The 12,238-nt window shown below is 39.8% G+C and overlaps 1 protein-coding gene across 1 annotated transcript; it reads right to left on the bottom strand.

Annotated features, from left to right (window-relative positions):
- Positions 1–594: 594 nt before the first annotated feature.
- On the bottom strand, positions 595–8,885 carry LOC143995997 (BPTI/Kunitz domain-containing protein-like). Its single transcript, XM_077490788.1, has 4 exons — positions 8,764–8,885; positions 4,221–4,388; positions 3,867–4,034; positions 595–827 (listed from the first exon to the last, which is right to left on the bottom strand). Exons 1-4 carry the CDS (start codon positions 8,840–8,842, stop codon positions 823–825), a joined length of 420 nt encoding a protein of 139 aa, XP_077346914.1. The 5' UTR covers positions 8,843–8,885; the 3' UTR covers positions 595–822.
- Positions 8,886–12,238: the final 3,353 nt, after the last annotated feature.

Genomic DNA, 12,238 nt, shown 5'->3' with positions numbered 1-12,238 from the left:
CATTGCTGTATGTAATTATTTCACACCCCTTTGTCCCTAGTGGTCTGTCCAGTGTCCTGCATGCAGTTTTATATTCTGAAAACTGTTCTTTCTGCCTGGAAACTGGAGATTGTCCATAGCAACCAAAACTGTCCCTTTACATCAAAAGTGATTTTAGACCATCTAGAAAACAGTGATAATAAATTGGAATCACTCGCAGAATTGAGGGATAGCGATTTGTGGGGAGATCCATCATCAAACACTGAAAAGTAATGACTGTGACAATTCTGCAACTGAGCAAATTTCAGTGTTTTTGATTTGATTACATTATTGAATAATTTTTATTATTGTTATATTATTTGGTATAACTATTTATAGTTATTTATTATATTATAATTTATGATTTCATTTTTCAAACTTTATCATACCGGGATATCTGCTAGACTCTTGTTTGGACAGATTTAAGCGAGTTATTCCTAAGAATTACAGGACTACAATATAAAACGCCAAATTTTCATGCAAAATAATTGTACCATTTTCAGCACCTAAAATCTGAAATAATCATACCGCCAGGGAGGTTAACTTGCAAGCAACAAATGTCAGAAATAGGCTTAGTCATGAAAGGGTTAATATGTTTATTTAAAGGTTGAACCATAGATGACAATTGAACCATGGATGACAAATGCTCAGGAAAGCTCAAACAAGATACAACCTCTTACAATATTTTGAAAGGAATACAATACATTCCAATACTCTGCAATGTCAAACATTCTCCACTTAAGAGAACATATGCTCGTCATCCAAAGATAACATCCAAAAGTAATCCCACATCGGTGAGGTTCATTAGGCTGTCAAAAAAAACAAAACAGAAATTTACAAATGAATAACCAAGTCGATTGCAGGCATGTTATAGATAAGGGAAAAAACACAGTTAATAAAAATTAAAAAGTAATTGTTTTCTTCACCCTAAACTGAAGCAGACTGCAAGTGACCCCGATGTTTTTCCCTACATGGGCAAAGCACGGGTTCACTGTATTCAGGTCTAATTTAGATACTGTTGCAGCCAAATTGGGATAACCCCTATTTTATATTAGTTACATGATCTCATTAACATAGCATAACATAAAAAAATATATAAAGATTGCTGGTTACCTTTTTATTTGCTTAACCTATAGTAATATGTCTTCTGTGAAGACTTCATATGACATCCTCCCAGTCGCACTCCTCCTTTGCGCTCTAGTAGCTACACTGCGGCTCGATCTGTCACCCACTGTGTCCACTGGATGCAGCAGATGACAGATCAGTGTACCTGGCTGGCCCTAGTATCATGTGACTGCTGTGGCCAATCGTAGTGTACAAATTGAATGGCTTTCATTTATAGCCATTCATTGAGTACTATTGTGAAATATCTGATTGGTCACAGACAGGGCCAAGCACAGTGAACTGTACCATGTGATAGCTGTGGCCACTCATAGCTCTCCCAGTAGTGCATCATGACTATGAATGGATGCCATTAATAAAAATGATTGCTTCTAACAGTGATCATAACTGTTATAAGCAATAATACTGTTAAAAAGTCCTGATAAGCTCCCCAGTGTAGTACAATGTCATTATGGTAATACCGCTCTGGTCACAGTATGTAGCAAAAAAAAAATGGTTAAGAAAGGGTAAAAAAAAAGTTTTTTATTTTTTCATACGGTCAACAGTCAGTATCCCTGATCCCCACCACACCGGTCATGTGATGACACTGTGCTGCTCTTGTGACCGTATGTTAAAAAAAAAAAGTGGGGAAAAAGCAAATTTATTTTCTTAATTTTGACAAAAAATTCCAACTTGGAAATTAAAACTCACCATGCCTCGTTACCATTTCCATACTGGGACATAGTAATATGATGCCAGCAGAAACATCTTCTCCCTCTGGGTGAACATCATATAATGTCCGCCTGTTCCAATAAAAATGGCTCTTTACCACATGACCAGCTGTGTCCAATCACAGCCGGTCACATCCATTGAACTTGTTCTCACTGCTCGTGCACACCCCCGGGGGCACGCAGCGTGGCAATGGGGGATGAGGTGTGTCTCTTGGACACAGCCCACCCACAATCGGGGTGAAGGGCAAACATGATCCGATTGGACTTTGTTTGATCATTTGTAGAGAATTCCGATTGGACAAAGTGCCACGCATGCTCAGGTCAAATTCCTAGACCAAAGCTAGACCAAAGCTGTTGGCTACTAGCCTGAACGTAGTCCCGTCGTAACGAAATAACGTCATCACGTTACAAACGATCGGATTTTCCGACAACTTTGTCTGACCGTGTGTATGCAACACCAGTTTCAGAAAAAATCAGTCGGGCAAAATCTGATGGATTTTGCTGTCGGAATGTCTGACCGTGTGTACAAGGGCTTAAAGTGATTGCCTAACTCACACTCCCCTGATTGGCTAACTGACATTTATAGCTGCAGGAGCTAATGGCGTCGCTGCTGTGTCTCAGCCAATCATTAGGAGAGGGTGGCTAAGACACTTGTGGACATCGTTGGAAAGAGATGGGATTCAGGTAAGTATTAGGGGGGCTAAGTAATAGAATGCATTAAGATAAAAAAATCTTCTGCCTTTACAACTCCTTTAGTAAATACCTTGGGGTGTCTACTTTCTAAAAAGTGTTAATTTGGGGGTATTTGTACTGTCCTGGCATGTTAGGACCTCAAGAAATGAGAGAGGCTGTCAGCACATCAGGATTGATCAATTTTCAGATCTAAACCATAGTTTTTGGACTCTATAACTTTCCTACAGACTAAATAATATATGCTGCTTTGGGTTATTTTACCAAAGAAATGTCACAGAATACAGAACACATTTATTTGCAAAACAGAAACAAAGAAAAATTTGAGGTTTTTTTTTCTAAATTTTCAGTATTTTTTGTTTATATAGCAAAAGAAAAAAAAAACAAACAGTGGTGATCATATACCACAGAAAAGAAAGTGCTATCTATTAGACATGTGTGGTTTGTTTCGTTCCGAATTGAAATTTGGGTGAATCTTCATTGTTTTATAATTTCAGATGCATCCAAATTTCTAAATTACAATAGTACTGAACTTAAAACGAACCCAAAAAATGTAGACGGAATTTGAATTTGAAACGTTTTCAGATCGTTTTTGAATATTTTTCTAATTCCAAATAGTATTCACAATTGAATTCAAAAAGTTTTCATTAATTCGAACAGTTTTCAATTTCGAATTTGAAGCGGTTTTTCAATTCAAAAGAGAATAGAATAGAAAAAATAGACCAGAATAGAATATAACAGAAAATAAAAGAATATAATAGAGTAAAACAGAACAAAATTCAATAGAAAACAAAACATCAGAATAGTCTAGAATATAATAGCAACAAATAGAATAGAATAGAATAACATAGAAATAATATAACCATCTTCTGAAATTAGAATTTCAAAAGAATAAATTTGAATTAGAATACATAAGAGAATAATAGAATAGAAAAAAACAAGAAAAAAATGACTATAATAGAAAATAATAGAAAGAATATAACCTTTTCCCAAAATTCAAACCTAATCAATTTGAATAGAAAAGAATAGATTAGAATAGAATATAAAATAACAGAATAGTATAGAAAAAATAGAATAGAATATATCCATCTTCTAAAATGCTAATTTTAAATAGAATCAATTTGAATAGAAAAAGAATAGAACAGAAAAGGATAGAATTGAAAATAAAACCAAATAGAAAATAAAATAGAAAAGAATAGAGTAGAACTAACAAATAAAAAAACAATAGAATTAAACTAGAACTAGAAAAAGTAGTGTGTACAGTAAATCTGAGCTGAAATAAATCCATACTGTGCAACATACAATGATGACACACAATGAAAATACCTGATCTACAGGTGCGTTCGCACTCTTCCTTATTAAGAAAATTGTTTCCATTTCCTAGACAACCACCATAGATGAATTCCTTGCAAGTTTTTGTGCTCTGATTATAGTAATAGCGCACCATGTACGCCTCACATGGACCGGCTGTTGGGGTCGCGGAACACCTTACAGCTGAGGAAAAAAATAAAATAAACGTCTCAATATCAAATAGCAATGAAAAAAAGATATGACATGATAACACCATGGCTATTGTAACTTTATAGAACAAGTTTCTGCTGGGCTGGATATACAACTAATGAATAATGAATGAATCAATATTGAGAAACATACAAGGACAAACAGAAAACGAAAACATACCTGGTTTGCACATAAGCTCACATTTATCCAGAGTAGCAAAATTGTTTTCGTTTCCTCGACAATTGCCATAGATGAAAGACTTGCAAGTGCCCGTGTTCTTCTCATAGTAATAGCGCTCTACGTGCCCCTTACATGGACCGGGGTCTAAAGGCTGGTCACAGACTTGAACTGGAAAGAAACAACACCTAAATATCAAATAGCAATGGAAGAGATAATTGGTGATAAAGACGACTGTTACTGAAAAGTTTCATGGAGGATGGAAGACACTCGAGTTTTCGTTGGTAAGAAATTTGTTTGCATTTTTACTTGACAACCACCGTAGCTAAATATTTGGGAAATACCCATCTCCTTCTACATACACCTTACATGGACTGATGTTTGGATGCAAGTCATAGGCCAGTGATGGCGAACCTTGGCACCCCAGATGTTTTGGAACTACATTTCCCATGAAGCTCAGGCACTCTGCAGTGTAGTGGAGCATCATGGGAAATGTAGTTCCAAAACATCTGGGGTGCCAAGGTTCGCCATCACTGTCATAGGCAATGGAAAAAGAGATAAAGAGTGGAATCCATGAGTCTGTCCTGTGATATGAACTACATTTTATATGCAAATTAATGTTCACCACTGATAATGCTCTCTTGTTCCAGGTAACATCTGGGAACAGAAGCCGGTCAAAGAAAGACTTGACCTGTCTCTCTCTTTGAGCTTCCAACACATAGACAGTAACAGAACCAGTGTTCATTTTGTCAACTAAATTAACACTATTTTTAGTCAACTAAAATACGACTAATACCCCGTACACACGGTTGGACATTCCGACCACAAAATCCATCATATTTTTTCCGATGGATTTTGGCCGAAACGTGTCTTGCATACACACGGTCGCACAAAGTTGTCGGAAAATCCAATCGTTCTGAACAAGGTAACATACATAACGTATGAAGGCACAACGTAGAGGCCAGTAGCCAATAGCTTTCGTCTCCAAATTTTTTCTGAGCATGCGTGGCACTTGTGCCGGAATTCTCTACACATGATCAGAAAAGTCAGATCGGATTTTGTTGTCAGAAAATTTTAGAGCCAGCTTTCAAACTTTTTCCATCGGAAATTCTGACGGAAAAAGTCCGATAGAGCCCACACACGATCGGATTTTCGGACAACATATTCCGATCTGACTTTTTCCATTGGAATTTCCGACTGTGTGTAGACCTAAATGCAGATGAATAAAACACAACTAAAATGGCATTTTAGTCAAAAGACTATGAATGAAACTAAATCGAAAATTGACATCAAAATGAACACTACTGTGCTGGCCATTTATAAATCGGCAACACGATTCCATCCAGAGCCAATAATAATGGCACATTAAAGTTTAACCAGCTTCGGAAGGTTTTCCTGACCCAAATAAAATAGATTTTCCCTTTTTCCCACAAATAGAGCTTTCTTTTGGTGGTATATGATCACCCCCTTTTTTTTTGCTCTATAAATAAAAAAAGAAAAACCGACAATTTTTAAAAAATAAAGAATATTTTTTACTTTCTACTTTGCTTTACTTGACTTTGTTAAAAAAAAAAACATATCCAATTAAAAAAATTTAAAGGATCAAATTTCTTCATACATTTTGGCCAAAATGTATTCTGCTACATGTTTTTGGTAAAAAAAATCCCAATAAGCGTATATACATTGGTTTACCCAAAAGTTATAGCATCCACAAACTATTGGATAGATTTATGGATTTTTCTTTTTTTTATTGTTTTTACTGGTAATGGCGGTGATCAGCAATTTTTAGCAGGACTGCGACATTGCGGTGGACAAATCTGACACTACGGGGTTGATTTACAAAAGGCAAATCCATTCTGCACTACAATTGCACTGCAAGTGCACTTGGAGGTGCACTTGGAAGTGCAGTCGCTGTAGATCTGAGGGGAAGATCTGAAATGAGGGGAAGCTCTGCTGATGTTATCATCCAGTCATGTGCAAGCTAAAACGTATGTTTTTTTTTTCCTTGCATGTACCCCTCAGATGTACAGTGACTGCAGTTCCAAGTGCACTTGAAGTGCAAAGTGGATTTTCCTTTCGTAAATAACCCCCTAAGTGACACTTTTTGGGGACCAGTGACACCAATACGATGATCAGTACTAACAAAATGCACTGTCACTGTATAAATGACATTGGCAGGGAAGGGGTTAACATCAGGGATGATCAAAGGGTTAAGTGAGCTCCTAGGAAGTGATTCATAACTGTGGGGGAACTCTGTGACTGGAGAGAAACCGAGATCCGTGTTTCTGCTTAGCTCCATCTTTCTCCCTCACAGAACGGCCTTGTTTACATAGGCAAACCGCCGTTCTGCCTGTCCTGTGAATGACTGGCAGGTCATTCACAGGAGAATTCTCTACAAACGATTGGAAAAAGTTTGATCGGATTTTGTTGTCGGAAAATTTGAGGTCCTGCTCTCAAATTTTTCCGTCCGAATTTCCGATTGAGCCCACACACGATCGGATTTTCCGACAGTATAATCCGATCTGACCTTTTCCGTCGGAATTTCCAACCATGTCTACAAGGGCTTAGTTAATTCTGAGCATGCGTGGCACTTTATCCGTTGGAACTGTCTACACACGATCGGAATTTAGGAGACTGAATGTTATTTTCGCAAAATTTTAGATCTTGATCTCAAACTTTGTACGTCGGAAAATCCAACAAGTCCGATGGAGCCCACACACAGTCGGATTTTCCGACAACATGATCCGATCGCACATTTTCTGTCAGAAAATCCGACCGTAGTTATGCCCCGTACACATTCCAACGGATTATGTTGTCGTGTGTGGGCTCTGACTCGGAATTTCCAATGGAAAAAGGTTGAGAGCAGGATCTAAACTTTTCCGACAACAAAATCTAATCAGACTTTTTACGATCGTGTGTAGAGAATTCCAATGCACAAAGTGGCACGCATGCTCAGAAAAAATTTGGAGGTGAAAGTTATTGGCTACTGCCCTCTGCGTAGTCCTGTCATACGTTTTGTACGTCACCTCATTCTGAACGATCGGATTTTCCCAACAACTTTATGCGACCGTGTGTATGCAAGACAAGTTTCGGCCAAAATCCATCTGAAAAAATCTGACGGATTTTGTGGTCAGAAAGTGCGCAAATTCGGTGTGAAAAAAAGTATTGCAATGATCGCCATTTTATTCTCTAGGGTGTTAGAAAAAATGTATATTTATATTATATATATATATATATATATATATATATATATATATATATATATATATATATATATAACCTATTTTAAAAACCAATATCTCAAAACGAGGCTTAGTCCTTAAGTGGTTAATATTTTTGGTTCACATCATTTTTTTTTTACAATTTACCTAAACCCATTTGATTTTAGTTGACTAAAATATACTGGAGATTTTAGTCGATTAAAATATGACTAAAACAATTCAGATGACTAAAATATGACTAAAACTGAATTTTAGCCAAAAGACTATGGTTGAAACTAAATTGAAATTTAAAGTCGAAATTAACACTTTACTGAACAGCCCAGCTGAGACTAGTCAGCAGAGCTTCAGGAAAATAAATAAATAAATATGGTCCACAGGATTGAGAATCAATCCCAGTCTTTCCCAGTGAAAACAACCCCAGTACATAAAAGTGGCAATCACCCCAATCTATAACTGGCCAATGCAGCAAGGTGCACATGAAAGGGCACATCACTAACAAAAGATTCCCCAGCACATTTACTGACCAGCTTTCAAAACAACCAAATCGGACCTGTCTAAGCCCTTGTACACACGATCGGAGATTCCGACGGAATGTGTCCGATCGGAGCATTTTGTCGGATATTCCGACTGTGTGTGGTCTGCATCGGACTGTTTCCGTCGGAATATCCGTCGGACCAACTTTTCCAACTTTCCGGAAATATTTTCCGCCAAAATGCTCCGATCGGACATACTCCGATCATGTGTAGAGAATTCTGATCGGACAAAGTGCCACGCATGCTCAGATCCCTACATCAAAGCTATTGGCTACTAGCCTGAACGTAGTCCCATCGTAACGAAATTACATCATCACGTTCTGAAAGATCGGATTTTCCGACAACTTTGTCCGACCGCGTGTATGCAACAGTTTCGGACAAGATCCGTCGGACAAAATCCGTCGGATTTGGTTGTCGGAATCTCCGAACGTGTGTACAAGGGCTAACAGTTTATGTTAAAAACCCTCTGTTATTAATATAAACTGTTAGACAGGCTAATTTGGTTATTTTGCAGGCTGGTCGGTAAGTGTGCTGGGAAATCTTTTGTTTGTTTGTGATCAGCCCCAGTACATGTTTTGTAAAGAACAGGTGTAAAGATCCAGGTTTCTATACCAAAAGGGAACATAAAGCCACAAATTCTTATCTTTTCTAGACAACATAGTCAATTTTACACACACACACATATATATATATATATATATGTATATATATATATATATATATATATATATATATATATATATATATATATATATACACACACACACACACTGCAATGTTGGCAACACTTACGTCCAGCTGCGGAGAATGAGATGAACTGAACCAGCAACAGACTGACAGCAATCACAGCAAGGGAATGTATGGTTGTCATGTTGAAGTCTTGTCCACCAAAGGCAATGAAGAGTCAGTGTTATTCTACAGACTGATCCCAGATTCCTGGTTGATAGTTATAGAGAGGAGAGACCACACCCACAGCAAGACCGGCCAAGTCTATTGGTCTGCCCCTGGGAGTGGTCTCAATACCTCTGATGGAGGGAGGTCATCTCCAATATTTATCTTCACAGACAACATCAGAATTTGCATTGCAGAAATGTCAAAACTTAATACAAAACAAAAATACGAATAGAAAAAGATAAAGGTTTATCAATCACTGGCTTGGAAATTAAGAGCATTGGAGACCTGGGCATTTTCTAGGAGGAGGGGTGTGAACAGCAGCAGCCGGTCCATAAGGGGCACAGGGGTGTCGCCCCCCTAATCTCCATGTGGGGCACCAGACTCATAGGTTTTCTATGAGTGTTTTTTGTTTAAGCAGGATTAGAGCCTGGGACTCTAATTGGCTTCAAAAAGGTTGGGCTTTGCGCCCCGAACCCACACACGTGTGACATTAGCAAATCAATATTCGCCATTGTCTTCCGGCTTCTCCTCCTGGCCAATCAGGACAGGAGGTGGATCTTATGAACTAATGAGCCAGGAGCAGAAGATGGTGAGGCCATCACCTGGATGGGGTAAGTTCAGAACTGGTGGGGGGTTTGTTTGCTACCCCCACCCAAAAAATAGGGCACCAGACGCTGCTGGTGGGAAACTGCTTGTCTGTCCTGAAATATGTATTGTATTTCCTTATTACAATCAGAATGTGCAAAGCTGGCCACAGACATGAGATCAGTGTTTTAATGCCACCATTTCTTTTCATTGACATAAACACAAACATTTCAAGTGTGCAACCTTATAGAGAGATCATAAAGCTACCAGCAACGAACCAGCAACTCATGGGGCCCCCCAGGCAATAGGAGCTCATGGGGTCCCCTGTGTCCCTGCCCACACTCAAGCTACACCCACACAAAGTCCCACCTACATATTGCACTGCCCACAGTTCCAGATCTCCTGGAGCTGCTGTACATGGGCGATAGCTTCTAAGATAAGCAATAACAGTCCATGCCTCAGCAGGAGATAGGCTGAACGTCTGGAGAAGATTGCTAAAGGATTATTTGCTGGGGGGGGGGGGGCCCTATCCAGAAGTCCTGGCCCGGGGAAGAATTTTTGAACCCAGTCACTGAGGATGTACCTGTCTGGGGGGCAGAGAGCTCTTGGGAGACTGAGTGAAAACCAGTCTGTGGAATTTTTGGGTGGGCTTGTGCTAGGAGAACATGCATACTGGTACATTATGATACTGTCTTGTAGGAGGAAGATTTTTTTTTTTTTTTTTTTGCCACATGCTACCACCGCTTTAATCCTGCCCAGCCACCAGGTAGCCTATTAATGGTTAATCATGCAATTCCACCAAGGATCAATCAGCAATTAAAGGGTTAACCCTTTCATTGCTAAAAGATATGTGTAGAAATACATGAATAACTCTTTAATGGCTAACTGATGGCTAGACATGGTTAACCCTTTTATTGCTAGCAGATCCTTGCTGGTTGCACATAAGTAACCCTTTCATTGCTAGCAGAGCCCCGGTGACTGGACACAATTAACTCTTTCATTCATTTCTGGATGATCCCGGGTGGAAGAGCATAAATAACCTCATGCACTCCCAACTGGGATCTGCCAGCAATGAAAGGGTTAAACGTATCCAGCCACCAGGGAGATTTTAGCAAAGGGTTAATCATGCGCTTGGCTTCCATTCCTATGTCCACAGTATGGGGCCACCTCAGCACTTACCAGTCTGTCTCTGCTCTTTCACCTCTCTGCAGCCTGACAATTCACAACACATACACCACAGTTGGGCCAATGTGATCACTTCTGAGGCCGGCCACACCCCCTCCCCGAGTCCCACTCAAACACTGTGAGTCAAAAAGCTCCACCTGACCCCACATCAGCGAGACCCCAATACCGAGAGCTGCCTGAACAGCTCAGATGCTGGGGGAGGAGGTAGGGGATGGGGATCTATGTCCCCAGTGTGGCACCTGACTGTGTTCTGAGTGCTGTGAACTCACTGGGGGCCACACAGAGCTTTCCCCGATTTAAATACACTTCAGCTGTCTGTGACAGACCTTGATTTCCAGGACACAGCCTGGGACAAGGTCATGTTGGGACAGCTGTTGGAAATTTGTGAGTGTCCTGGACAATTCAGGAAAGTTGGCAACTATGCAGGAGCCTATCCTGCATAGTTGCCAACTGTCCCGGGCCCTTGGGCAGTGCTCGAGTGCCTGAATGCGCAGTCGGCCCCTGAAAACTACCCTTAGAGGACAGACATTTAAACAGGCATGGAAAATACAACCAACCTCAAGATAAATGGCGTATGCCAGTCAAATCCATCCTAATTGTAATCAATTGATAGCTCAAAACTTGTGTGCAGGTTGTAGTGGACTTTTTAATGCCGCACATTTACCTTGCAAACAGATCTGAACAAATGAATGGGCTTGGCAAATACATGGCAAATGAGGTTCAATGTAGAAAAATGTAAAATAATGCATTTTGGTGGCAAAAAATATGAATACAATCTATACACTGGGAGGAGAACCTCTGGGGGAATCTAGAATGGAAAAGGACCTGGGGGTCCTAGTAGATGATAGTGTGCAATGCCAAGCTGCTGCTAACAAATCAAACAGAATATTTGGCATTCATTAAAAAGGGGATCAACTCCAGAGATAAAACAATAATTCTCCCGCTCTACAAGACTCTGATCCGGCCACACCTAGGGTATGCTGTCCAGTTCTGGGCACCAGTGCTCAGGAAGGATGTACTGAAAATGGAGCAAGTACAAGGAAGGGCAACAAAACTAACTAGAAAATGCATTTCCTGGAGAAAATGTATGGGAATGACCCCCTATCTGCTAGCTGCCTGTCCTCGGAACACACTGTAAAAAACATCTCCTTACTATTTGCTAGCTGCCTGAGTGAGAGACAGTGTGAGAAAATCCTTCAAACAAGCCTTAATAAATCCACTGCATCAAATTTGCCACATCAAAACTGCCCCATCATATTGCCACCATGAAAACGGCCCCCATTAAAACTGTCCCCATCATATTGCCCCCTCAAAATGTCCCCCATCAAAACGTCCCCCATCAAAACGTCCCCCATCAAAACGTCCCCACCAATATTGTCCTTATCAAACTGCCCCCATAAAAATTGCCCCATCATATTGCCACAGTCAAAATTGCCCCATCAAAACTGCCCCATCATATTGCCCATTAAAACTGTCCCATCAAAATTGCCCCATCAACCTGCCCCATCAAAATTGCCCCATCATTTTGCCAACGTAAAAACTGCCCCATCATATTGCCACCATCAAAACTGGCCCCATCAAAACAGCACCCATCATATTGCCA

Source organism: Lithobates pipiens, unplaced genomic scaffold, assembly GCF_037356315.1.
Source record: "Lithobates pipiens isolate NorthernLeopardFrog02 unplaced genomic scaffold, aLitPip1_a1.2 Scaffold_19, whole genome shotgun sequence".
NCBI classification, from domain to species: Eukaryota; Metazoa; Chordata; class Amphibia; order Anura; family Ranidae; genus Lithobates; species Lithobates pipiens.
The sequence above is the reverse complement of the archived record's forward strand: the minus strand, read 5'-3'. Positions and strand labels throughout refer to the sequence as shown.

What these genes read in the sequence shown, in the direction of transcription:
- LOC143995997 (XM_077490788.1), bottom strand. Translation starts at nt 8,842, where the DNA reads ATGACAACCATACATTCCCTTGCTGTGATTGCTGTCAGTCTGTTGCTG. An exon ending in CTCATTCTCCGCAGCTGGAC is followed by an intron (nt 4,389 to 8,763) that starts GTAAGTGTTGCC and finishes GTTTCTTTCCAG; the next exon opens with TTCAAGTCTGTGACCAGCCT. An exon ending in TGAGCTTATGTGCAAACCAG is followed by an intron (nt 4,035 to 4,220) that starts GTATGTTTTCGT and finishes TTTTTTCCTCAG; the next exon opens with CTGTAAGGTGTTCCGCGACC.